We start from the raw sequence: 26,389 nt of genomic DNA on the forward strand, positions 1-26,389 counted from the left end.
TCAGAATACTTTGTAACACATCCCTTCTATGATTTGAATAGCAGTAATAAGTAATAGAAATTCTTAAAAACAGGGCCAAAACACAGTATAACACAAATTTTAGACAATGGAAATGTTGGGGGCAGTTAATAAGGTGACCAGCCAATTTATATAGATCCCTGAGATCCTCACAGTAGGCAAAACTTTTGGCTAAGGATAGATCTGCCCTTGCTCAGAAGGCTACAGCATCCAAGAATGAAGTGAACTATGTGACAGTTACCAGTGGCAAGAGCAGTGACATCAGCCCCTCTTCAGAGCACCTGGGCTACTGTCCATTTGTTCCACTGAGCCCTCCCCTGTGCCAGGAACTGTCTGTGTCCTGGGGATGGGGCAGAAAACAAGGCAAAATCCTTGTCCTCATGCAATGTCATTCTAGTCAAGGAGATAAGCATTAAAATACATAACAAAACAATAAATAAATCCAGGGTTTTAAACAAAATGCAGTCAAGTTTGGGATAGTGTGTAAAGGAGAGAATACCTTTTCAGATTGGATAGTTAAGCACAGATCTTGGCAAGATGTCACTGACTGGAAGATCACAAAAGGTAGAGATGAGTTTGGGGGAAAGAGCATTGCAGGCACATGACTACAAGTACCCATACTAAGAGCAAGATGTGCCTGGAAAATTGGACAGCAGGCAGGGTAACCAGGGTGGGTGGCATAAATGAGTGAGGATGAAACTAGCAGGAAATGACCTTGGGTCAGGAACCAACTCTTATAGGGTCTGGTGGTTTTCTAGGAGAGAGAGAAAGCCACAGGAGGGTCACAGCAGGGGAGACATGTAAAAAATTCCTGTGGTTACCACGTGAGAATGGTGAGTCATAACAGCATCTCAGCTCAAAGCGGTCACAGTGGAAGTTGTGAGAAGGATTGTGTGCCAGATATGGAAATATCACAACATGAACAACAGAGGTGGTAATAAGGTGGTCAGGGCAATATTCTGGCCATTGCACCAGTGCTCAGGGACATTATACGTCATGGCAGAAAAAAAGCTTTGATGGCATATAAGTTTGGTAACTCAGGATGAAGCCATGTTAAATGAACTTCCCGGATCAGGACAACTCAGAATCTAACTCAAGGTGCATCCTAGATCTCCAGTAGGGAAACACAAAGAGCAATCTCCTCACACTTATTGACATGCTCAGCCTATTCTTATGGATCACCCATGTGGGAAACATTGCCTACATCTTAGTTCTGCCTCATTCCATTTGCCTCTGGACACTAGTGGTAAGTTACATTAAGGTGATTTTTCAAAAAGCTTCAGAAAATAAGGGAAACAGAGTCTAGAACATCTTTTGCTGGAAATGCTCAATATTTCTGCAAACCTTCATTATCTATTATAAATGATGCTCCTATTTTTGAAGATTTTCACAGAGTACCTCAAGAGAAATGCAAATTAACACTACACTGAGATACTTTCATCATTGAGGCTGGCAAAAATGCAGAAACTTGTTGATACATTCTATTGGCAAAGCCATGGAAAACAGGGACTTTACCCTGAAAGATACACATGTACAATATCAGGTGAAGAACTAGATAGCAATTACTATAAATGGATGCAGCAGACCAAGAAAGCTGTGATAATCTTCACAGCAGAAAAAAAGATAACCAGAGAGTATGTGCCCCCTGATGGAAGTACCACCACCTATAGAACATTGTTGTGGACATTAAGAAAGAGAGAGAGATAAGAGGAAGGAAGAAAGGAAGTCAACCCTGGATCAGAAGCTGACCCTCAAATTATACCCATGAACATAAATAACAGGGAACAGAGGAATGTGTTCAACAATGCTCCAGGAATTCAAGCTGCAAAATCCAAATCAGGGAAGTTCTACAGGACAAGCAAATTACTTTCATCAACAAATAAGTTCTCAGGCAAACAAAATGGAGGAGGCAAGATGGAAAGACAATGTGTGGGCCTCAGATGAATCTGAACCCAAACAGTAGAGAAATAGGACAGTGTGGCTAGAGAAGGGATGCCTCACAAGTGGAGTATGAGTATTAGAGTTATGCTTTTAAAAGGAGTCCACAGATTTAGGAGGGGTAAATATCATCAAAATGTGATTCTGGAGTTTTCTTCAATAAGGGACCAAGAATTTAGGGGATGGGGCAGGATTACAAAATGAGCCAAGATTGGGATTAAGTTTACAGGAGGGTTTCATTATACTATTTTCTCTCTTTTGTTTATCGTTGACATTTTCCATCATTGAAATATTTAAAAAAATAAATAATACATACACACATGTATATATTCTATCATTAATCCAGAGACTATATCCATGGCCAGCTCCCTGCTACACATACTAACAACATATACAGATATTTTTTAAAATACAAAAGGTTCTTTTTTCCTCACTTGGACTCAAGCATAATGATGGATTTCCTTGCTAGCCAGGAAATTCACCAAGATAAACAAGTTAAATTTAAAATGTTATAAGCAGCCAGACTCCTGGTGAGGTGCTCTGGAAAAGAATACACTGGTGATTCTGGGAAGCAAGAATAGCAGAAAGTTTTCTGGAGGAGAATCTAGGGCCACTGCCTTAAATTGATGTTGGTAATAAAATCAGAGAAGCTCTACATTTATGTACTATTTGTACTTGTATTCAGGATTTCAGAGTTGAGGTGTGGTAACCATATCTTCAATGCTTAAAAAGAGTTTTCAAAATTTCTCAATGAATAACATAAATTGAATGATTGAACCCAAACAGAAATGCCAAATCTTCAATATCAGAAAAACAATGAGACTGTTTTCATCTCAAAGCCTATGGAACTCATAGAAAGGCTACCAGATTATTTTTCACTTACAAAGAGTTTTAAGAGTAATATAAATGTCCGTGTGTTCTCTTCTTCCTGAGAGGTTGTGTCACAGAATCAAGCAAATATGCAGTGACAATGCATCTTCAAATGAGCAGAGGCAACATGCCGATTAAGCAAGGCCTTGCTCTGCAGCTCCTCTGGGGAAAGCTGCCTGGCCTATTGGCAGAACACATGGCAGGGGGTGGGCCCCTCAGGACCAAGGCCAGGTCCAGAGCCTTTACTGCCACTCCTCAGCCTCCCCAGGGGAGGGCGAGTGTTCCCTTGAGCTCTGGCAGGCACGAGCAGCCTCCCCTTGGCAAAGGGCAAGTTTATAACTGCTGTTCCCAAGTGTGGGATCTTGCTAATGAAAGCAGAAAGAAAATACAAACATTGCTCTTCTCTCTTCCAGGAGCACAACTCATACTCCATGTTAGCTGTGGGGATCAAGTTAAATCTCTCTGTGCCCACTCCTGCTCCCCTACCCCATACATCTGGAGAAAAAGAAGTTGCCTTTTCCTATCCTTGATGACTACAAGAGGTGGATTTACTTTCTAGTGAGGGGAACTGCCTTTCTCTTGGCACATTTCATTTTCTCGAGTATTCAGTTTTAAACTGACATTGTCAGATAGCCTTTGTCTTCAATAAGGAAATGGAGCTGTCCAGAGTGATGGAGCCTAGGCAAAGGAGCAGGCACTGAGCCCAGGTGATCCCATACAGAAGTCACAGCCAGCATGGAAAAGCACAAAGCTTGGATCTCCCATGAGCCTCATGGATACTGTGTAGCCTCAGACTGTGCCTGAACCCCAGTCACCTTCCTCAGAGCTTCTGCAAGTGAGAATGAAAATTACAACCTCCAGCACACACAATGACTAGTGTTAAAATGACATATTACCTATAGACATTGTAGGGTAATGAGAGAAACCTACTGTGGGGCCCAATGAAAGTAGGAAATCACCCTCCAATTCAATTAGACAGTTTGGGCAACTTGAAGACCTATTAGATCAAATTACTTGCTTGCACTTATTCTTTGTCAATCTCTTTAGCAGAAGTGACACAGGATGACACAGATACCACACACAGAAAAGCATCCTAGGAGGTGCTGGAGTTTCTGGAGCCTGACTGGACTGTCAGGGGTAAAATCACAGTGCACTGGGAAACACTGTAGCAAGTGGACAAAATAACCAATGAAACCAGTAGACTGTACCAGTACTGGAAAAGAAGCTTCATTTGCTTAAAACTGAACTTTTTGGGGGGTGTGGAGTGGGGGCTGTACTACTAACTAGGGCTAATTAAAAGAACCTCAAATAGTAGATCTAAAACACAGGAAAGAGCATGCAAACACAAGTGTAACAGCACATCAGAGTAACAACAGAGAAAGCAAAAAGTGGACAATGACTTTAAAAGAATTCAGATCACACTCATGTTAATAGGCTTATTAAAACCCACCTGCAGGGGGCATGGCAGTGTTTCTGAACAAACCATCATCTTTTAACAGCCCTGAGGGACAGGGATAAGAAAGTCGAGCCCGAGCCCCTCTATGCAACTCCCCTTTCTTTGTATCTCCCCAGGTGCCTAGATGGCCTTAATGAAAAAACAGACACAAATGAATCCTGAACCAACCCAATCCAGACTAATTAAGGAGGTCAATCTTGACATAATGTTAAACAACAGGGTTTGCTATATCCAGTCTTCCCCTTTGAATAAGGTAGAGATAATTACATATGTCGTTCACATTCATTTATTACCTCCCTATAAAGACAGATACTGCAGTCATATTTGGCACACTGTTATTGAGCCTGTCTCCACAGTGCAAAGCATGGCACATTGTTTGTCCTCATCACTATAGTAGCCATGTGGGTTCCTGCCTTTGATGAAGGCTGACTAGGTACAAGACCCTGGCACCACCCTCTGAACAATTTAGCACAGTGATCACTATTATGTATTCTGTGTTTATGATCCCCCACACTAGATTCTTATTTTGAAGCCTCACCCCCAATATGAAAGTATTTGAAGTGGGGCCAGTGGAAAGTAATTAGGCTTAGATGAGGTAATGAGGGTAGGATCCCAATGATGGCATTAGTGTCCTTGCAGAAAAAGGAAGAGAGATCCAGAGCTCTTTCTCTGAGCCATGTGAAGACACTGCAAAAAAGTGACCACCTGAAAGTCAGCAATGAGGCCTGTACTAGGAATGAAGTCTTGGACTTTCAGTCTCCAGAACTGTGAAAAAATATCCATTGTTCAAGCCATGCAATCAATAGTATTTTAATATAGCAACCTAAGTTAATCACCATTTACAAATAAGAAAAGTAGGCTCAGAAAGTGTGAAGCACATGTCCAATTTTAGCCAGTGAAGCCAGGCTCTGAGTCAAGAGAGCACTCTTAGTCAACAAGCCAATAATACTCTCTTAACAAAATTAATCCTTTCAGACCATCATAATAGCCATTTGTAAAACAACAATGTTTGTTCATTAAATTTGCTGATTTAATATAGCTCACTGATGGTAAGAAATTCACCTTGAAACTCTTGGTAGGGATAAAGTTAAAATTGTAAAGATGTGAACAGGGAGACTTGTAGACTGTCTGAGGGCTAGTTCTGTGATGATGGAAATCTATTGCCTATGCTACCCGATGAGTATCAACTAGCCCTGAGGTTCTCAACTCGGGGCACTTAGGAATATCTGCAGCCCTTTTCAATTGTCATAATGAGGGGTTGGGTGCTACTGGCAGCTATCAGGTAAAAGCCAGGGATGCTGTTCAACATCCTACAGTAACAGAATGACACTCACAAAGTGTGTTATCTGGTCCAAAATGTCACACTAGTGTCATGGTGGAAAAAAATGTGCACTAACCACATGTGACTACTGAGCACTTCAGACATGGCTACTGAGAATGAGAAACTAAATTCTAAATTTTTTACTTTAATTAATTTAAATTTTAGAATAAAAATTTTAAAAGAATAAAATTTAAAAAACCCAAATTCAAATGCAAATGGTCATGTGTGCCTTGGAAAGGAGAGCTATGAACATACAAATAATACATACAAATAAAGGTCTTCTTTTCTCAGTGTTCCCATTTAAAGGATTAAAAAATCTTTAAGAGACAGAGAGACTCTGATGTATAATATTGGGAAAGAACAAGCATAAATAAAGGCATAAAAGCAAAGGTCATGAAACTTTGGGTACATGTGTCCAGGAGCCCAATTAGTCAAGACAACAGGAAATCACAGGCAAATGCTCTCATCTACACATGCAGGCAACTCACTCTTGCAGGGTCTCCACGCCCTTTTCTTTGTACTGTAGTTCTTGCTTCATCTGGGTCAGCTCTCGTTTTAATCTGGAAAGCTAAAGACAAATTCCATTTTCAAAAACAAGCTGTGAAAAACGGTTTCTATAGTTGTTATTTGCACTGTCATTTAAGTTTCTAATTCGCTTGCAATTTCAAGGATCATCTATTCCCTCCATGAACTTCCATTTGCACAGATAAAACCACCACCACTCTGGAAGAACCGCCTTGCTTAGACACCAAAATCCCCAGTTGCTGACAGTTCCCTACCCACGTGGGAAACCTGTATAACTATTTCTTTTTTGAGGTAACAATTTCTATGTTACAATTAGCAAACTTGTAATACTTCATTATCCTTCCTTCTACTTACTAGACCTAGGAAACTTTTGTTTCTAAAAGGTGGGTCTCTACTACCTGAAACTCAACTGCCTGCTAGGCTTTTCTAAACAGATTCTGGACCGGCTCTAGGACTACATAAATCCCAGGAGTTAACCTGGAATTCTGTACTTTCACAAAGCTCTCAGGTATTTTTCTTAACTATGCTAAAATTTGAGATCCACTACCTAAAAGATATACCCTGGTTCAGAGAATGACAGACCAGGAGAAGGAGAGGCCTCAATGTGTCCCCTGTGCTTTTTCACACATGCAACAAAAGTGACCCCCTTCAGCCAGGCATGGTGGCACATGCCTGTAATCCCAGCAACTCAGGAGGTTGAGGCAGGAGGATCGTGAGTTCAAAGCCAGTCTCAGCAGATTAGCGAGGCACTTAGCAACTCAATGAGACCCTGACTGTAAATAAAATATTAAAAAGGGCTGGGGATGTGGCTCAGTGGTTCAGCACCCCTGGGTGCTAAATCCCTGTTACAAAAAAAAAAAAAAAAAAAGTCATCCTTCGTAGACAGCCAAGACAAAGGTCTGATGGGATAAAATGAGGTGACACTTGAAGCATCCAGGCATCACCAGGGAAGGAGCATCTGAACCCTTCTGGTCAAACACTGTGGTAGAATCCATCCCTCTAGGACTAGTCACCCAGTGGAGAACATTAGTTGCTGAGGCTGCTAAGGGACAAAGTTGGCACCTCTGTAGTCCAGAGAAGTAGCCTTATGAGACTGGGCCCTGATGTTACCATGTCTTCCCCAAAGCTGGTGAGTCCAGCCCCATGAAATACACAGGGATACAGGCTATCTTTTGTCAAGTGAGCTAAGGCTTCAAAATGAAACTTTTTTCCTTTTATTGGAAAAAGTGGAAAGTAAAACAAAACAAAACAAAAAACAATAATAAACCAAGAAATTAAAAATCTTACTAAAACATGTTAGATACACTGATAACCACAAAAATGAACCATGATTAATAATTTTACATAAAAAGCATGTAGTAGAACAAGTCTCATCAACAGATGAATGAATAAAGAAAATGTGGTATATGTACACAATGGAGCTCTACTCAGAAGAAGAATGAAAATGGATAGAACTGGAGAACATCATGCTAAGTGAAATAAAACAAGACCAAAAAAAAAGAAAGAAAGAAAGAAGACAGACCCAGAAAGTCAAAGGTTGAATGTTTTCTTTCATAGTGGAAGCTGGAGATTAAAAAGGAATAAAATCAAGGGGATCTCATAGAAATAGAAGGGAGAAAAGTAGAGAAGCAGCAGGGGATAAAAGATGAGAGAGGAAAGGAGGTGAAGGGGAAGAAGTGGGGAATATAGTTGACCAAATTATGCTATGTGCATGCATGAATATATCACAATAAATTCCAATTTTATATATAATAATGCACCAATTAAATAAATAAAAGGAAGACCAATACTGTAGAGGAAGGGGGTGAATGGAGGGAGGATGGAAGGGAAGGGGATAATACTAGGGATTAAAATGGAGAAAACTATGTTATATGCATTTATGAATATATCAAAATAAACACCAAAATTTTAAAAGAGAAGAATGTGTATGGTGAATCTAGTTGTAAAAATACTAGTTTTACTCACCCTATCCCGACGACTTGCTATTTCGGCTTTAATTTGGTGTGGGTCATACTTTGTATTTGTTGAATATCCTGAGAAGGCTAAATAGAAGAAAAATATTTTATTTTACAATAGATCCTTAAAATAAATAAACACAAGGAACTTCTGATTTACCATATTAAATAATTAATTCTAAATATCTGATTTAAGTGGGCACTGTTTCCTAAAGAATTAACATTGCACAACCTCAAATCCTGAGGTTTGATTTTTTTCATCAAGATTTTCTTCATGATCCCATATAGGAAAATATATGGCTGCAGGAAAATCAAACCCTATTTATTTCTACTACAAATCTACTAGGGTTAAAAAACATACATACACAAGAGGAAACAAGAGGTGATTATGGCATGGAAAGCTGTCCTATGTGCAGGTATAAGCAGTATGAACCCCTTGTTCCTGTCTTTTCCAATATACATATATGGAAGTCACTGAAGGATAGAAGCAAAAGGTTAACTATGATTATTTTCTGTGGTTGCATTTTGATTTTGTATTCATTTTCTTCAATTTTTGACACATTAAAAATTTATAAAATAAAAAAGGCAGATTTGTACTATGCCACTACTAGTACTACACTAGTCTGGCAAAGTTGAGGAAAGTTGCACCCTCAAGTTTTTTGTTCCCAGAAACTTAAATGAGGCACTCATGGTTTTATTCTAGTTGCTTGTCATTGATGGATATTTAGCTTAAATATATCACATCACTCAATGCTTTCTTAAACAGTGCAGTGCACATGATTTAAATGCTTTTTACAGACACAGTGTCATTAGTATGAATAGCCAATACTCAGGGTGAATAAGCTCCACAAAGCTGTTTACAGGCTAAGTGCTCTCTGCCAATTTCTGTCGGCACAGAGAACTGCACTTCTTTTCTAGTACTCCAGTGGCCAGAGCAGCCAGTGGCTGTTTCTCATTTCTACCACTCCTTCCATCTCTCTGCATAGCTTTTTCTTGATGTTTCTGGCTCCTTTCTTTTGGTGTCTGAAACTACAGGCTTTTGTATTATGGCAATTTGACTTCAATTCTCTTCCTCAGCTCATCTGTCTTCATCTGTGAGTCATTCCACACTAGTATTATCAGCCTCCTGGTTACTGTCCTTAATATCACCTGCTCAGAAAATCCATCAGCAGGGCCATAACCCCTTCTTTTACTTTTTTGGTTTGAGTACCAAAGGTTGACTGTCACACAGTTAACTTAGGTGCCTAGAACTATAACTTAGTTCAAAATCCTTTCCTTAATGACAAGAATTAATAAACGGGATGGCATCAAATTAAAAAGCTCTGCATAGCAAAGAAAACAATTAGTAATGTGAAGAGAACCTACAAAATGGGACAAAAGCTTTGCTACCTACTCTTCCAACAGAGGATTAATATCTAGACTATATAAAGAACTCTAAAAATATAACACCAAAAAGTCAAATAACTCAACTAATGCATGGGAAAATTAATTAAACAGACAATTCTCAAAAGAAAAAATACAAATGACCAAGAAATATATGAAAAATATTCAACACTATTAGCAATTGGGAAATGCATATCAAAACTACATTAAAATTTCATCTCACACCAGTGAGAATAGCAGTCATCAAGAATACAAATACTAATAAACACTGGAGAGAATGTGGGGAAAAAAGGAACACTTTTACATTGTTGGTGGGATTGTAAATTAGTAAAATCACTACAGAAATCAGTATGGAGGTTCCTAACAGACTAGGCATGGAACTGTCATATGACCCAGCTATACCACTCCATAGTATTAGCCTAAAGAATTAAAGTCATCATACTACAGTGATACAAGCATACCTATGTTTACAACAGCACAATTCACAATAGTCAAACTATGTAATCAGCCTAGGTTCCATCAGAGAATGAATGGATAAAGAAAATGTGGCATATATATATACACAATGGAGTTTTATTCAGCCCTAAAGAAAAATGAAATTAGGTCATTTGTAGGAAAATGAATGGAACTTGAGACCATTATGTTAAGTGAAACAAGCCAAACTCAGAAGATCAGGGTTGTATATCTTCTCTCATATGTGGAAACTAGAAAAGAAAAGGGAAAGAAAAGGTGGAATGGTGGGGAATCTCATGAAAATCAAAGGGAGATCAGTAGAGGAAAGGGACTAGAAGGTAGGGAAGGAGAGGGGGAGTGCTGGGGAATGATATTGGTCAAATTATATTGTCATAGTGTGTACATGTATGAATATGTAACAACAAATTCCATGATTATGTACAACTATAACATACCAACAAAGAATGTGGCAAGAGAAAAAAATCCTTTTCTGGCTTTATATTGGAAAGGATAGCTCAAAACCATTAAGTAGCTTACACAGCAGGATTATTTAAAACTTCAATTAGAACAATATCCAAAGTTAATTTGAGCAGTTCAGATATCCCATTTTAAAAATGGTTCTATGGAAAATCTTCTATTCAAGCCCCATTTGGTCAGAACTTCAATCTGGTTCTACTGGAAATAAATATCTAGAGGAGCTAAATGTTTGCCAGTTTTATCTCAAATGTTCTTATACTTAAAATTGTGATCTCTCAAGGATACAAAATAAAATATTTTTAAAACAAATTTCATGGGCAGGGGATGTAATTCAGTGGTACAGCACTTGCCTAGCATGTGTGAAGCCCTGGATTCAAACCCCAGCACTGAAAAAAAACTGTTAGATGAGAACGGCTATTTCCAAATCCTATGACTTAAATATTGCCGGACTTATGGGTTTCATTTAAGATCAGTAATGAAAGCAATAACTCAAACAATGTGCCCTCAAGAGACAAAAAATTGTTTATAGAAAACCTTCACAATGAAGTCCTGGGACTTAAATCTCCCAGACCTGAGCTTAAAGGCCCTCTACCCTGGAGGGAAGCAATACACAAATGAGGCTACAGATGGCTGCCTCCTCCTTTACATGTGTGTACAACTGGTCAACTTAATAGGAAGACAATTCCAATGGTTATCGCCTGGGATTTATCACATTAAGAGTAGAAAGTAACCCCACCACGGGATTTCAGCAAAGTTAACTTCAATGTTTAACATCAGTAACAATGACTGGAAATCATTACCACCAAACTTCTTCTGCCTGCAATTTCATAGGAAAAATCAGTGGAGACTTGAAATACATAAAGGAGCATGTGGTTAGTACTGTTGGACATCAATGCAGCAGCCTTCCTCCCATTTCTCCTTCCTAATTAATAGAACTCCAATGTTGACAAGTAGCTACCTCTCCTCTAGGAGACTTGGTGCATACTCAGTCCTAGACATCAAATTTGATAAACCAAGAACACATGGAGCCATCAGATACAACAATGGAAAAACTCCACCCAGCCCCCAAAGGACTATTATGTGATAATGAATTTCCATGTTGTCCAGGCCCATGAAAGTTAGTTTTCCATTACTTACAGCTAAAATCATCCCAAATGACAGATTTTACTTATACCATTCATATAACTTTACCTATGGTCTCTACAATTATGAAATCCCAGGTCTGAAACAAGGGAATAAGGCAACTCAAGTACCTAAGACCATGAATAACTTTTATCTCCAAATACTAAGAATAGTTGTGAACACTGGCATAACTTTGAAATAGTATAGTTCAATTTATAAATAAAAGCCTCAGTTTCTTAGATCCTCCCATAGGTCTAACAGAACCATTTTTAGAGTTTTAGGATTCCAGACCCCCTTTTTAACAGCATGCACTCTACAACATTTATAAAAAGTTCTTCCTCTGGTAAACATGTCTCTAATCTCAAAGTTTATGATAAAGACCAGACTGCCACCTTGGAACTTTCTTTTCTCTAGAGAGTTGAATATGCAGAGCTATTAAATAGCTTAAGGAGTCGGCTCCGGCATAAAATATTGCTTCAGATGATATAATAATAAGGTTATAGTTTAGCTGGACCACAGCAATTTAAATTATTATACCTTGCTATTTTAGAGGCCCTTTCACAATTATTTCACCTATTTTCAAAAATCTTCATGAAAGGGAGATGATGATTATGCTTCCCCATTTTGTAGATTAAAAGACTGAATTTGTAATGACTTGATCTATACTATGCCATCATTCATAAAAGAATTTGTGTCTAGAACTCCTGGGGGATTATCTCTCAGTAAACACATGTACTCTACTACTGCCTCCAAGATTGAGGCTTGCAGACTAATATGTGGGGAAAATGCTGCATGATCCATTTTTCTCCTGCCTGCTCCAACATGCTCATGTGAAGGAAAACAAAAGTCCGAACAGATTGACTGTAGCCTTTATCCTAACTCAGACAGCAGATGAGAAATCCTTTAGCTAGGAGCGAGGGAAGATAGTTTTTGTGGGATGGGCTTGGAGCCTCGGAAAGAATGTTGGCAGGACTGATGGCTGATAAGGTCAAGCCTCACCACCACCTGACCCAAGAATCCAGGGTGAGTCAGCACCTTCTCACTGGAGATAAGGCTGACTCTTTCCCAGGCACCTAAAGATACTTTCAGTGTATTGCTCCTGGCAGTCAGGATAACAAAGTCGCATTCCTGCTGCTAGAAGGGACATACACAGTCAATCTAAACCAGTAGATCTTGACTCAGGAACCACCTGGGGAGCTTTAAAGAAACATGCAAAATATTGCCTCCCCCATCAAAGGCCAATTAAATAAATCTAGGGGCAGCATAGGGCCCAGGCCCTAGTAGTTTTTAAAAGCCCTCCAGGAAATTTGAACTTGCAGCCAAGGTTAAGAACCACTGGTTCTGCAAAGGGACAGAGAATCAGTACATTTTGCTGTGGACCATACAGTCTGTGTTGAATTTTCAATTCTGCTTTTTTCGCTGCCATAGACAACAAGTGAGTGAATGGGCATGGCTGTGTTCCAAGAAGACGTTATTTGCAACACCTGCATTGGACAGGATTCAGCCAGCAGAACTAACATAGTCTGCAAACCTGTAGCTCAGATTATAATTCTACTCATGCAAGAATTTTTTCCAAGGCTGGGGTTACAGCACAGTTGGTAGAAGGCTTGCCTCACATGCACAAGGCCCTGGATTCAATCCCCAGCACCACAAAAAAATATATAAATAAGAATTTCTTCCAGAAGATCCTGAAAATCATCACATCATTTATCTGAATGCCAGATAAATGGCATATCTGGGTAGATGCCAGAGGTTTCTCAAGAATGAAGGAGTAACACTAGAAAAGGCTTCTGAGATAATGAATGCATTCCTCATTTAAAAAGAAGGCAGAGAGGTGAACATGTTGCAAAGAAAAATGGAGAAGAGAAATCTACAAAATAAAGCTGTAAATTGAGCTGCTATGAACATCGATGTAGCAGTGTCCCTGTAGCATGCTCTTTTTAGGTCTTTAGGGAATAGACCAAGAAGGGGAATAGCTGGGTCAAATGGTGGCTCCATTCCCAGCTTTCCAAGAAATCTCCATACTGCTTTCCAAATTGGCTGCACCAATTTGCAGTCCCACCAGCAATGTACAAGTGTACCCTTTTCCCCACATCCTCGCCAGCACTTATTGTTGTTTGACTTCATAATGGCTGCCAATCTTACTGGAGTGAGATGGTATCTTAGGGTGGTTTTGATTTGCATTTCTCTGACTGCTAGAGATGGTGAGCATTTTTTCATGTACGTGTTGATTGATTCTATGTCCTCCTCTAAGAAGTGTCTGTTCAGGTCCTTGGCCAAGACTGTGGAACCAACCCAGATGCCCTTCAATAGACGAATGGATTTAAAAAATGTGGCATTTATACACAATGGAGTACTACTCTGCATTAAAAAATGACAAAATCATAGAATTTGCAGGGAAATGGATGGCACTAGAGCAGATTATGCTAAGTGAAGCTAGCCAATCCCTAAAAAACAAATGCCAAATGTCTTCTTTGATATAAGGAGAGTAACTAAGAACAGAGTAGGGACGAAGAGCATGAGAAGAAGATTAACATTAAACAGGGACGAGAGGTGGGAGGGAAAGGGAGAGAGAAGGGAAATTGCATGGAAATGGAAGGAGACCCTCAGGGTTATACAAAAGAACATACAAGAGGAAATGAGGGGAAAGGGAAAAATAATACAAGGGGGAGAAATGAAGGTCAGTAGAGGGGACAGAGAGAGAAGAGGGGAGGGGAGGGGAGGGGAGGGGGGATAGTAGAGGATAGGAAAGGTAGCAGAACACGACAGTCACTAGTATGGCAATATGTAAATCAATGGATGTGTAATTGATGTGATTCTGCAATCTGTATATGGGCTAAAAATGGGAGTTCATAACCCACTTGAAGCAAAGTGTGAAAGATGATATATCAAGAACTATGTAATGTTTTGAACAACCAACAATAAAAAAAAAAGTTAAAAAAAAAATAAAGCTGTAGAAAAATTATCAGGTGTGCCACTGAGAGAATGAGCCCATTGTGAACCAGTCTCATCCCAGTATTCTACAAAGCAGAAAATAGGACTGAGCACCAGGCAGTGAGCTCAGAGGCCCATAGAAATAGAGTTGGGATCTTGGTTCCTGGAGATTGTGCTCCAGCTAATCCAGCAAAGCATCTGAATTTGTTTTGGTCAGGAGCAAAAAAGGTCAAGGCTTGGATATTCTTAGATACCAGATGGCTCAACATTGACACAAAATCTTTCCTCTCCAATGAATGGAGTTTTTTTCTGATGATTTCAATAGCTCAGGAGAAAATTTTTGAAGGGTATAAGTGAGATGCACTTCCTCTCCTCCACTCCTCCCCACACCCTTCTGCTCCAACATTAAAAATGGCTGTTTATCATTATTGCCTCATTCTCCCCTGTGATCAGCCATTAGGAATAAAGTGTGTTCCTAGCATTTAGTATATACCAACAGTGGGTACTTAATAAATACCTGTCAAAAAGTGAAGAAATAGCTGAGTGATCCTACATGGGCCATGAGAAAGTCAAGAAGTAGAAAGTGCTCTGCTTTCCTCTTGCCCCTTTATTGTTGTATAATTGCCATACAACCTGTCCATTTATAACCAGCCTTTATTTTCAGATAACTTGAAAGAGAAGTTAAGCATTCTAAAAATGCAATCAGCTCTTCTGAGCTGCCTTGTTTGTCTGGGAAATAGTACAGAGAACTGACAGCCATGAAAAAAATAGATCTGGGTTCAAATTCAAATTCTATCATTTACTGGGTATATAACCTTGAAGAAGTAATTTAGTCGATTGATTCAGTTTCCCAAGATGATAGCAGAGGTTACAATGTGGAAAACATAACAAAGCATATGAAACACTACCTTATTGAATATTGTTTTCTTCTACTTCAAGTTATTATCAATGAAGAAGTAACAAAGTAAATCCAGGTGATATATAGTTCCCAGTACCAGAGCAAGGAGTCACCTCCCTGCTTCAGGTGATCAACTGGCAGTGAAAGAGATGGAGAGGCTGTAAGATCCAAGTAGCCAACTGGAGCCAGATGTGCTGTGGTACAGCCACAGCAGCTACCAACGTGGGCCCATTACCTCTGACATGGCTGTGCAAGCCATCTGTTAAATCAGCAATTCAAACCAACAGGATCACTGTACTGAACTTTATCCTGTGGCCAGAAAGAATTCATTTGAGTCATGACTATCAGGGTTTTCCTCATTGTAATCAGTTGTTCAGGTTAAACAACAGACTAAAAGAGCCTAGTAGGAGCCCTAGGGACAGAGCAATTTGATAAACCACTTGGATTAACTCCTAGATTCCATTCATAGTTGACTTTTTCCCTGGTGAGCTAAGAGGCCCCAGGAAGCTCCACTGGCATCTCTAGCCCTTTCATGAAAACAGACAGGCCTAATTCTGGCCTCCAAGGCAACCTATTCACATGGAGAAGGGACTCTGTCTAAACCAAGACTTCACAGGTCAGCCAATGGAAACTGATGGGTATATTCAATTCTCAACACTACAGAACTGTCAGTTTCCTCTACTGAAGAAGCAGACACCACTTCAAAGACAGCGTCTTGAGAAAGATAGCGTCTTGAGTATTTTTACTGAGCATTAATAAAATTCTGTGGGGTACAGGAAGGAATGCAATTAAGTATAATTCCTTATTTGCCCAAACATCAAGAGCATAAAAAGGCGATGGAAATACAAAAGCCAATCTTGCTGAATATCCCAGATCCATAGGACTCTAAGTACTGAATAACCTTACTCCACAGGCTCAACACTGCATTGGGTTTCCCCATCTCCACCTTCAGAGTGGCTGCTCTAAGGTTCCCCTATATCTACCTCTTCAAAGGTGTACAGTCCAGAGTGCCCACACTCCTTGAAGCTGAAATTCTGGCTGCACTGATTGTAGCTAGTACATAACACACACCACCTTCTCTTAACTCAATTCTTCTTTTTAATCACGAGAAAGAAACTTCCTACCAAGTTTTTCTGATATGTACTTCTTCTGTTCCACTTTTTGAAAGATTGATTTGAGGGCCTCTTTGGGGACCTAACCAAACCCAAAACGTAACAGATAAAGTGCCTAAGGGATATGGGAAAGAAACACACTATTAGGTTGAATCATAAGAAACTGCCAATATTCAATTTATTTAGCAAACAAATGGCAATTTTGTTTGGTTTAACCTTGCTTCTGCCAAGTAGCTTTCTGAAAGCTGTATGAACTACATGATCTCAGAACCAGTTATAAGTCAATGTTTCAGCTAGGTGTGATGTTGAGGCATCAAGTCCAAGGGCATCTGTTCTTGAGATCACCAAGAGATACCACATGGTGGGCCATAAAAGTCATCTCAGTAGATTTCAAAAGATTGAAATTTTAGCTTGGTTAGTCTCTGACCACAATGGAATTAGATTAGAAATCAATAACAACATGTTATCTTTTAAAATTCCCAACAACTTACTTTTTAAAATATACATATACATATATATTTTTAGTTGTGGATGAACTTTTATTTTTATGTATTTATTTTTTAAACCCAGTGCCTCACACATACGAGGCAGGTGTTCTAACACTGAACCACAACTCCAACCCCCAACAACTTACTTTTAAAGAACCCATGGGTCAAAATCTAAATCACATAGAAATGAAAACATATTTTGAAAGGAATAAAAATTTTAAAATATAGTAATGTATGGGATGAATTAAAGAGAGCTTCAAGAATTTGCACCTTTAAAGGCTATGTGAAAGACTAAGGTCTAAATTCAGTGATCTAAGTTTCCACTTTAGGAAGCCAGAAAGGGAAGAACAAATTAAAGATAAACTAAGTAGAAAGAAGGAAATAAAAAATAATGAAAATCAATAGAAAAAAAGACAAGAGGCAGAGGGGGAAAGAAAACCAAAAGCCAGTTCATTGTAAAGATAAATAAAATTGACAAAAGTTTAGTTACACTTATAATAAAGGAAAAGAAGACAGACATTATTAATATCAGGCATGAAAGAGGATTCACACCTTGTATCCTACAGAGAGTCAAAGGATAACAAGGGGAGACTACAAACAATACAGACTTGACAGCTCACATCATAGTTTGACAAACTCCCTATGGGCCAAATCTGGCTTATTACCTGTATTTATACTTTAATTGGAACACAGCCAGACACATTCATTTACATATTGTCTCTGAGTGCTTTTGCCCAATAACAAAAGTATTAAGTAGTGGGGACTAAGATCCAGTAGCCCACAAAGTATAAAATAGTCACTACTGACTCTTTATAGAAAAGTTTGCTGAGTTTAAGATTAGATAAAAAGAACAAAACCTTTGGAACATACAAATACCAAAACTGATTCAAGAGGAAAAAATTTTAAAAAACAACCCTATATCTATCAAAGGTATTGGACTCTATAGTTAAAAACATTACCACAAAAAACTCCAAGCCTTTGTGGCTTTTCTGATACATTCTATCAAACAGTTGAGAAAGCATTAATATTAATCCCATAAAAATTCTTACAGTAAATTGAAGAGAAAACTTCTCAATTTATTCTATAAAGCTAGCATTACCCCAATATGATAATCAGAGAAAGGCATTACATGAAAACTATGGAGAGAAGAAACCAGTCCATAAAATTCTGCACTGAGCTGACCTATCACCTTTTCATGGAAACTTTAAAAAAAAAAAAAACTTGCATGTACTGGAGTCCTAATTAGAATGAGATATATTATAGAAAATGCTTGTGTAACTATATAAAAATGGATTCTATTGTCATATATAACTAAAAAGAATCAATAAAAAACTTTCATGAACCAATATCTGAAGACCAGAAGATAAGGTGACTTTGAAGCAACACATCATTATACCTGAGTTGCCTCCATTCCCTCAAGGCACATGGTAAGAAAGACATCTTACATTCCTATTACAGAGGCAAAACCTCGCCACTGTCCACAGTTTTCTATGCTTCTTTCACCTTTGACAGTAGTGCAATAAAAAGAGCACAAGACATGTGGCCCCTTGGCATTTATTCCACTCTGTCTTGCAACACAGAATATAGCTATGATCACATCTTTTATGTTCAAAGCTTGGTCACCAGAGCCAAATACCTGATAACATGACAATAATGTCACACATACATACTCCTGTGTGTCACTAGACTTAGGTTTTGATAAAATAAAACTTAGTGGTACTAACTTCATATATTCTCTCCAAGATCCATGGCCCCCAAGACATGGTAGCCATGGACTATTGAGTGTGACAATTCTGTTGGGAAGGGATTAGCTTGAGCAGTTATCATCAGTTAAAAAAAAAAAAAAAGGATTTGGCTTCTGAGACCAGACCTGGTTCCTTCCATCCCTGAGCACCCACTAAGCACTAATGAATGGGAGCTCATCTCTGGTACCCTCTGAAACTAAGGAAGCATTCCTCTGAAGAACAGTAGGGTCCAGCTGGGGATATAGCTCAGTTGGTAGAGTGCTTGCCTTTTGTACACAAGGCCCTGGGTTCAATCCCCAGCACCACCAAAAAAGGGGGAAAAAAGCATGAACAGTAGATACAGCCATTTACTTGGGGGTCAGATTTCTCTTATTCTTTGGGTTAGACTGGGTTCCTTCTCCTTCAGTGTACTGCCCAATAAAGATTAAATCCCAGGAAAGGCCTCCACAGACAGACAGGAGCTGAGCATGCCTGCAGACTCCCAAATCTTCCCACCCAGGAATAAGGGAATCATTCCCCAAGAGGTCACTCCAGACAAGCAATATTAAGTTGCAATATTTGAACCAATATCTGAAGACCAGGAGAAATATGACTTGGAAGCACCATATCATTATACCTGAGTTGCCTCCATTCCCTCAAGGCACATAGTAAGACAGCTATTAAGTGCACTGGTCTCTGAGTGAAGTGTCTTCAAAACTGACAATCATGAGACAGGAGATTGTCTCATAGCATGACCTGAAATTTTGTTAGCTCATTTATTTTTCACTTTTCCCACCTGAATGTAGCTTCATGAGGAGAGGGACCTTTCCTTTCTTAATCACCACCATATTTTAATATCTGAGCACAAAGTGAGTATTTGATAAATATCCATTAGCTAATAGTATGAGATTGGAGCCTTTACAAAACCATCTTGCCCGAGTAAAGTTGGTTGTTTGCAGATAACTTAGCAGGGAGATGGCTTTTAAAGTCACATGCATTCAGTGAAGGGAACAAGTCAACTCACAGCTAGCATACGAGCGGCTGTCGTCCTCACACAGTTTGTGCAGCTGCTGGTATTCCTCCTGGGCCAGCTCGAACCGCTGTTGCTTGATCTGGTATATTTCTTTCTTGGCATTGAGAGCCTCCTGGGCTACAATTAAATACTCCTTCAACATCCGTTCCTGCTCTCGCCTCCACTGCTCTCTTGGATCCTCAATCTGGGTAAGCTCTAAAAGGAAGATGATAAGGAAATGAGTGTCTTGAGGGTAACATCTGTAGGTTGTCCAACAGTCATGCATTATGCTACTAGTCAATATGAAAATTAACTAATTATCAGGATGAACATTGTGAAAGGTTTCACATCATGAACCTTTCTGAAGTTTGGAACATCTTCTACTTATATTTCCAAAGTTCAGACAAAAAGAAAACTCTACAGATATGAAATAGTTCAGTGGAGGAGGAAAGACAAGACGATCCTTTCATCAATAAAGACCATACTTTAAATAAGTGCCCAAGCAGATGCACCCAAATGAGTTCAAAACTGTTAATGGATATTTGTATAATGGATAATTACAATGTTCTTCTCACTGACTTCTTCACCATGAGATGTGAAGAAGTCAGTGAGAAGAACAGTCTTCACATGGGATGTGTAAAAACACTACTGTCCCCTGCTTGACTTGCTACTCTTTTCCTTTTCTCATTCCCCTCCCACGCACAATTCCCCACATTTCCCACTCTGCAGGCTCTTGAAAGGGCCCACATCTACCTCTGGCTCCAACTCCTATCTTGAGCTCCAATTTTTTTTTTATTCCCAGCTGCCTCCTAAATGCATCTCCTTCTTGTCAGACCCATAGTAATTCTGAGCCAGTCATCTGAAGCACAACTTGTTCTCACACACTGCCCTTTCACTACCAGAAGCAAAACCAAATTAAACAACTCACACCATGCACTGCTTCCCTCTCTCGATGAGCAGTATCTGGATCTATCTACTTAGCCAACCTGGGAATCCAAGCTGAGTATCATCCTCAAAGAACTCGTGCTCTTCTCCCCCCACCCCCCAGAATACTCTAAGGATTATCAAGAAGTGGTGATTCCTACTGCTGAATACAATAATGACTGACTATATGCCCTTTTCTCTGTCTCCCCTTACTTCAATCAGGGCCTCACAATCTTTCCCCATAGTCACTCAGCTTCTTGTCTCATGCCAACAAAGCCCATCCTCAGTGCACTTACCCACATTACCTTCCTAACTGCTGCAACCCTCTTTCATATGTACCTCTTCTAAAGCACAAAATCCAGTATCCACAGCATGAGTCCCAAAATTCGTTTTCTAGCTTCATCTCTATTTTGTGTCCTTTTCCTCACAAACAACCTCTATACAGACAACTTTTCCAAAATCACCAGATGTGCCTGACTAGCTCATTGGTGCCTGTGTTTATGCTGCTTCTGTCCTCTCTGCTCACCAGGGCAGCCTACCACCTTCCAAGACTCATTGCAAAGGCCTTCTTTTTGAAGCCTTCTCTGGCTCTCCTGGTCTGTGTCTCTCCTCTGCACAATTGACAATGCCATCCTAACCACCTGTACCAGTTGGCACATACTTATTTCTATATTTTCTGCTTCACAGGTAAATTATGAACCCTGGACAGCAAAGGTTCTGCCTTAGGCTTTATATCCCCAGGATCTTCTCTCAATTTAGAGAGTGGAAAGATATTAGGTCATAAAAAGGAATGAAGTACTGACATGTGCTACAAAATAGAGAAATCTTGAAAGCATCATGCTAAGTGAGAGAAGCCAGACACAATAAGCCATACAGATGATTCCATAGATATGAAATGTCTAGAATGTACAAATTCACAAGGACAGAAAGCAGAAACAGCTAGCAGAGACTAGGGGAGAGGGCAATACAGAATGACTGATTAATGAGGATAGCTTTCCCGTTGGGCTAATGAAAGTGTTTTGGAACTAGCAGAGATGACAGTTGCATAATATTATGAATGCACTAAATGTTATTGAACTGTTCGCTTTAAAATGTTCATTTTGTGATCTGTGAATTTCACCTCAAAGTGGTTAGTAAGGCAAATTTTATGCTATTCTTGTTTTCCCACCCACACAAGTGTGCTTGCTAAATGTTCCAAAGCAGGTTCTCCTGAAAACATTATCCCCATCCACCTTCCTGCCTATACCCCTAATCAGCCCTTTACACTGCCACCCCAGGCTCTTAGAAAGCCTCTCTAGGCCTTGAAAGCTTATATGGGTAAAGATAAAACAAAGCGAAAAAACAAAAAACAAAAATCAGAGTCTGGCTTTAGCCCCAGAGTTCAGATTCAATGGGACTGGGGTGGGGCAGAATCAGTACTTTCGTAATTGCCCGGATGTTCCTGATGTTTATTCAGCTGCATGACACCCTGAAGCCAGCCAATGGCATTGTTCACAGTGTTCCAGTGCCCTGGAGGGTCTCAGGAATCTTGAGGGTATCAACCCATAGCCTCTCTGGTCCCTCACCCCACCTGCATAGTTCAAATGTTAATATTTGATTCCTTAGATCTTTGCTTTAAAGAGTTTTAAACCTGTGTCATCAAGAGTTGGGTTCCTTGAAGGTCTCAGATGAAGGAGGTGATGTGACCTCAGAGCTGCTTTCATGCTCACTCACTACCCTCCACATGCTAGGTCATCCTTTATGTTCCTGGTGGCTGGAAGAAAGTCCTTGGTGGCTATTTTCTTTTAGGGTTCATGGCCACTTTTAGAGTGTCAATCTTTGAGGGTGAAGAATGGGTTTTACTTTCTTAGGTGCCCAGGGCCTAAAGAGAGTGGGCAGTTCAAAGGTGTTCTATAAACGCCTGCTGTGATTCAGTGAGTGAGCGGGCAAGGAATGTCATGGTAAACAAGGGGCGCTGGTGGATAAGTGCTGAGTTTAAAGAAAGACGGGCCAGAACAGGTCCTAGGTCACAAGAGCAGCAGGCAGACTTTCTGGAAATGTTGTATAAGGCAAATGTCTACACCATTTGGTGAGCATCTATACTTACTTAGGCCCAGGAAGGAGAAAGCCTAGTGGTACAGCCATACTGCCCAGTCCCATAGCATAGTAGTTTCACAGAATGAGAGGGTTTTGGCTGTCAGGAACTGCCTCTTACTCTATCAGCTGAGAGGGCCACCCAAGATAGCCATATTCACCCAAACACATAGCCATGAGGTGGCAAGCCAACTGAGTGCCACTGGAAGAACAGTCTTCAGCTGGGGCCTCTCAACTTCTCTTCTTCCAGGTACCTCACTCTATCCAGTGGGTGGCAGATCCACCTAGAAACTCTCCTGCCACTTGGATACCTGCATGGGAGGCCAGTGGGGCCAGGACAATATTTATTTTCTGTTTCCAATCATCACTGGCCAGTTTTTGAATAATGGCTACAATTGTACAAAGCTTAGTGCCAGGAATTGGAAAGCCCACTGCCTGACAATGTCATTCAATATCTGAGACAAGAATGCTCACAACCTTGAAACATCATGGGCAATTCAAAACTCAGGAATCGACCCCAAAGAAACCAGCCCAGGTTAATCATACTAAGGGAACATGAGGTACCACAGGACTGGAGAGGGAAAGAATATAAAAATCCATCATGCATCTTCAGATCCACACTTAATAAACTGAAAGAAAAAGCAAGGCAAGGGAAAGCCATGCTTCATGTCCCCAGTAGTAATATGACAATGACAGAAACACTGAAGGGAGCTAGAATAAAAATGGGAGTGAGAAATGGAACCCTAGTTGGGATCGGTTCTAGAAAGGCTAATGAAGAAGCAGAAAGCCAAGAGTGAGGGTGGAGAATGGATGTAGAATGACATGGAGCCTCTGTATCAAGGTTTCCCTTCTTTGGCACTATTCCCTCTGTTGGGAGACCATCCTGTGCACTGTAGGATGTTTAGCAGCACTCCTGGTCTCCACCCACTAAATGCCAGCAGCACCTCTGTTAGGCACAACTATTGTGAATGCCTCTAGGTACTGCCAAATGTCCCCAGGGGACAAAGATCACCCCAGGCTGAGAACCACTGCTCCAAATAGTTCTACAAAAGACACTAGCAAGATCAAAGACCTGTCACCTTTACACCATTTTCTCCTTTCACATGAAGATCAAAAGGTTTGGTGTGTTAAAGCAACCACTTGGGCACTTGCTGTTCCAGGAACTTGTTAAATTCTACTTTGCAATAAACCTTTCCATTATGAGAGGTATTTCTGATTCCAGATTGCCTGGGAAATTTATTACTTATACTAAATATTAAAACCCTGCATTAAACTTATTACATTCAGTCCTCAGCAAGACACAAGTAACACATAGCTAACTGCTTCATGCACTGAGCACTCAGTTAATGAAAACTTCAATTATATTTATAAAATCCATTCCACATTGCATCAGATGGTAACGATTGTTTTGCTTTACAAAACAACATTTTAGCATTTTTTGAGATTCAACCTGAACAATCATTTACATGTAATGATGGCAAGTGTGGCACTCTACTTACTATTTATGTGGTCCATATAATAAATTCCAATTTGTTTATCATATACAGTTTCCCATCCTAAAGGAAGTTCGTCCCCAACACAATCGGCAAAGGTCAATGGCTTTGTTATCCTGCAAAATAAAATTATGAAAACAAATCTGAAAGTCAGGTTAGTTTTGTATAGCTCTGCTGATTCTAGAATTAGTTTTAGAACAAAATTATACATTATCTTATCTAATTGACTGCTTTTGCCACAACTATTTGGTTGGAAAATAAATTCACCAGCTTTGCGTAAATAACAATGTTAGTAACACTTATAATTAAAAGCATTACTATCTCAAAGTGCACTTTAAATACCAGCAAAAACAGATATTGACAGTTACCAACAAAACAGGTAAAACAAGCATCTTCTTCCACACAGTCTATTAATGAGGCCATGACAATGGAATGTGACTCTTCCAGAATTGGAGAGCACCCATGCTCTGCTCTCACTCCGTGAGAAATGCTCTCTCTTACAACTTTCAGTTTCCATCCAGCACACATGAACACCAACTTAAACCTATGCACAATGCACTTGCAGCATTTTCACTACCCATGGTCATAAGTTAATGAACCAACATCAACCATCAAGCAAATGCAGAAAGTCAAGCAAGGTAACAGTACAATGAGATGCCTTCTGAGCACTTCCTGCACTATAAGAATCAGAAATTTCAAAGGACCATTTTTTGTTTTTCTAGAGAAAAAACAGCAAAAGCACATTGTCTACAAACTTCTCTTCTTGAGGGAAATCTGATTAAGGAAACCTGGGCTTGACAAGAGAGAAAGTAAATTGTTTTTCATGGATTTCTTTGGGCAGAGCTTCCCCCTCCCCCACTGCCTTGATCATGTTGATTGACAAGATGGTTTTAGGGCAGCAGCTGTTGTATAAAACGGGACACACCTATAATTGTCTGAGTCTGGGCAGCTATCTCTTTGGTTGTCTCTATAAATGCACACTGACTGGTATGCATGGGAATCCGATAACCTAAATTTCACAAGCTCAACCCTCCCACTTCTTCTGTTCAAGTCCCTGGCCCCGGGAAAGTGAGACATCACACCCACAGCCAGGCCTCAAAAACTGAATTTTGAATATATGATTTTCCCAAACTGGTTGGACCACAAGGCTATTTCTCCCAGTAGCACTGAGAAATTGATAAATATTATCAGAACAACTCTGATTTTGATCTTCATTTAATCTTAGTTTTAAATATATGATTTTAAGAAGTTAACATCAATATAAAAACAGAAGTATCCAGAAGGGAAAATTGACTATACACATCCTCCCATATATGATACACTCAAAAAACCACATCACAAGATAAACTACTGCATACTCTGTCTAATCCCTTGACACTGACATCTGTAGCAGGATTCCCTTACCGATTGGGATGGTGAGATGGTGGTGTGGTTCCAAGCCAAGCAAGTAGCAGCAGAGTGTTGTACATGAATAAAGTCCTAAATTGGACCAAATCACAGCAAAAATAATCCTACCTTAACTCAAACTGAGTCCTGAGCGTACCACTGCCATTCCAGCATAATAATATTCAAGAATAGGCTTAGAAGCTGGGCATGGTGGCACACGCCTTGTAATCCCAGCAGCTCAGGAAGCTGAGGCAGAAGGATCATGAGTTCAAAAGCCAGTCACAGCAATAATGAGGCACTAAGCAACTCAGTGAGACCCTATCTCTAAATAAAATACAAAATAATGCTGGGGATGTAGCTCAGTGGCCAAGTGCCCCTAAATTCAATCCTCAGTACAAAAAAAAAAAAAAAGCCTAGAGAAAAATGACCAAAAGCAAGCATATATTAAGCATATTTATATACAATGTCATTTAATCAACAAATATAAGTGGGAATCCCATCCTTAAGGCACTTCTGAGCCTAATTCATTTACTTTACAATTCAAGTGATACTTCTGCCATTTTGGTGAATTTCATATTGGCTTTATGTAGAAGCCCTAGCCACCATCTTTACCACAACCCATGAGACCCCAAGTGAGAACTATCCACACAAACCCTTCCAAATCCCACACCACAGAAATCATGTGAGACAATACAGTCAAAAATTTCAGGTGACTTATCATGCAGCAATAGAGAACTAGTGCCTAAGCCCCTCACAGTCCATCAGACATGGAAAAGACATCAATGGTGAGGATGCAGGCTGTCATCTAGCAGCAGGTATTGAAATGC

The 26,389-nt window shown here is 39.7% G+C and overlaps 1 protein-coding gene across 1 annotated transcript in view; it reads right to left on the bottom strand.

Moving 5' to 3' along the window:
- Positions 1-6,087: 6,087 nt before the first annotated feature.
- Positions 6,088-26,389, bottom strand: part of LOC139703337 (protein WWC3-like) — a 136,076-nt gene continuing 115,774 nt past the window's right edge. The window contains exons 3-6 of the mRNA XM_071606659.1: positions 24,183-24,292; positions 19,699-19,902; positions 8,094-8,170; positions 6,088-6,171 (exon numbers count right to left, since the gene is read on the bottom strand). Of these exons, the coding sequence (XP_071462760.1) occupies positions 6,088-6,171; positions 8,094-8,170; positions 19,699-19,902; positions 24,183-24,292 (475 nt within the window). The remainder of the gene's footprint in view (positions 6,172-8,093; positions 8,171-19,698; positions 19,903-24,182; positions 24,293-26,389) is intronic.

Source organism: Marmota flaviventris, chromosome X, assembly GCF_047511675.1.
Source record: "Marmota flaviventris isolate mMarFla1 chromosome X, mMarFla1.hap1, whole genome shotgun sequence".
In the NCBI taxonomy this organism is placed as follows: domain Eukaryota; kingdom Metazoa; phylum Chordata; class Mammalia; order Rodentia; family Sciuridae; genus Marmota; species Marmota flaviventris.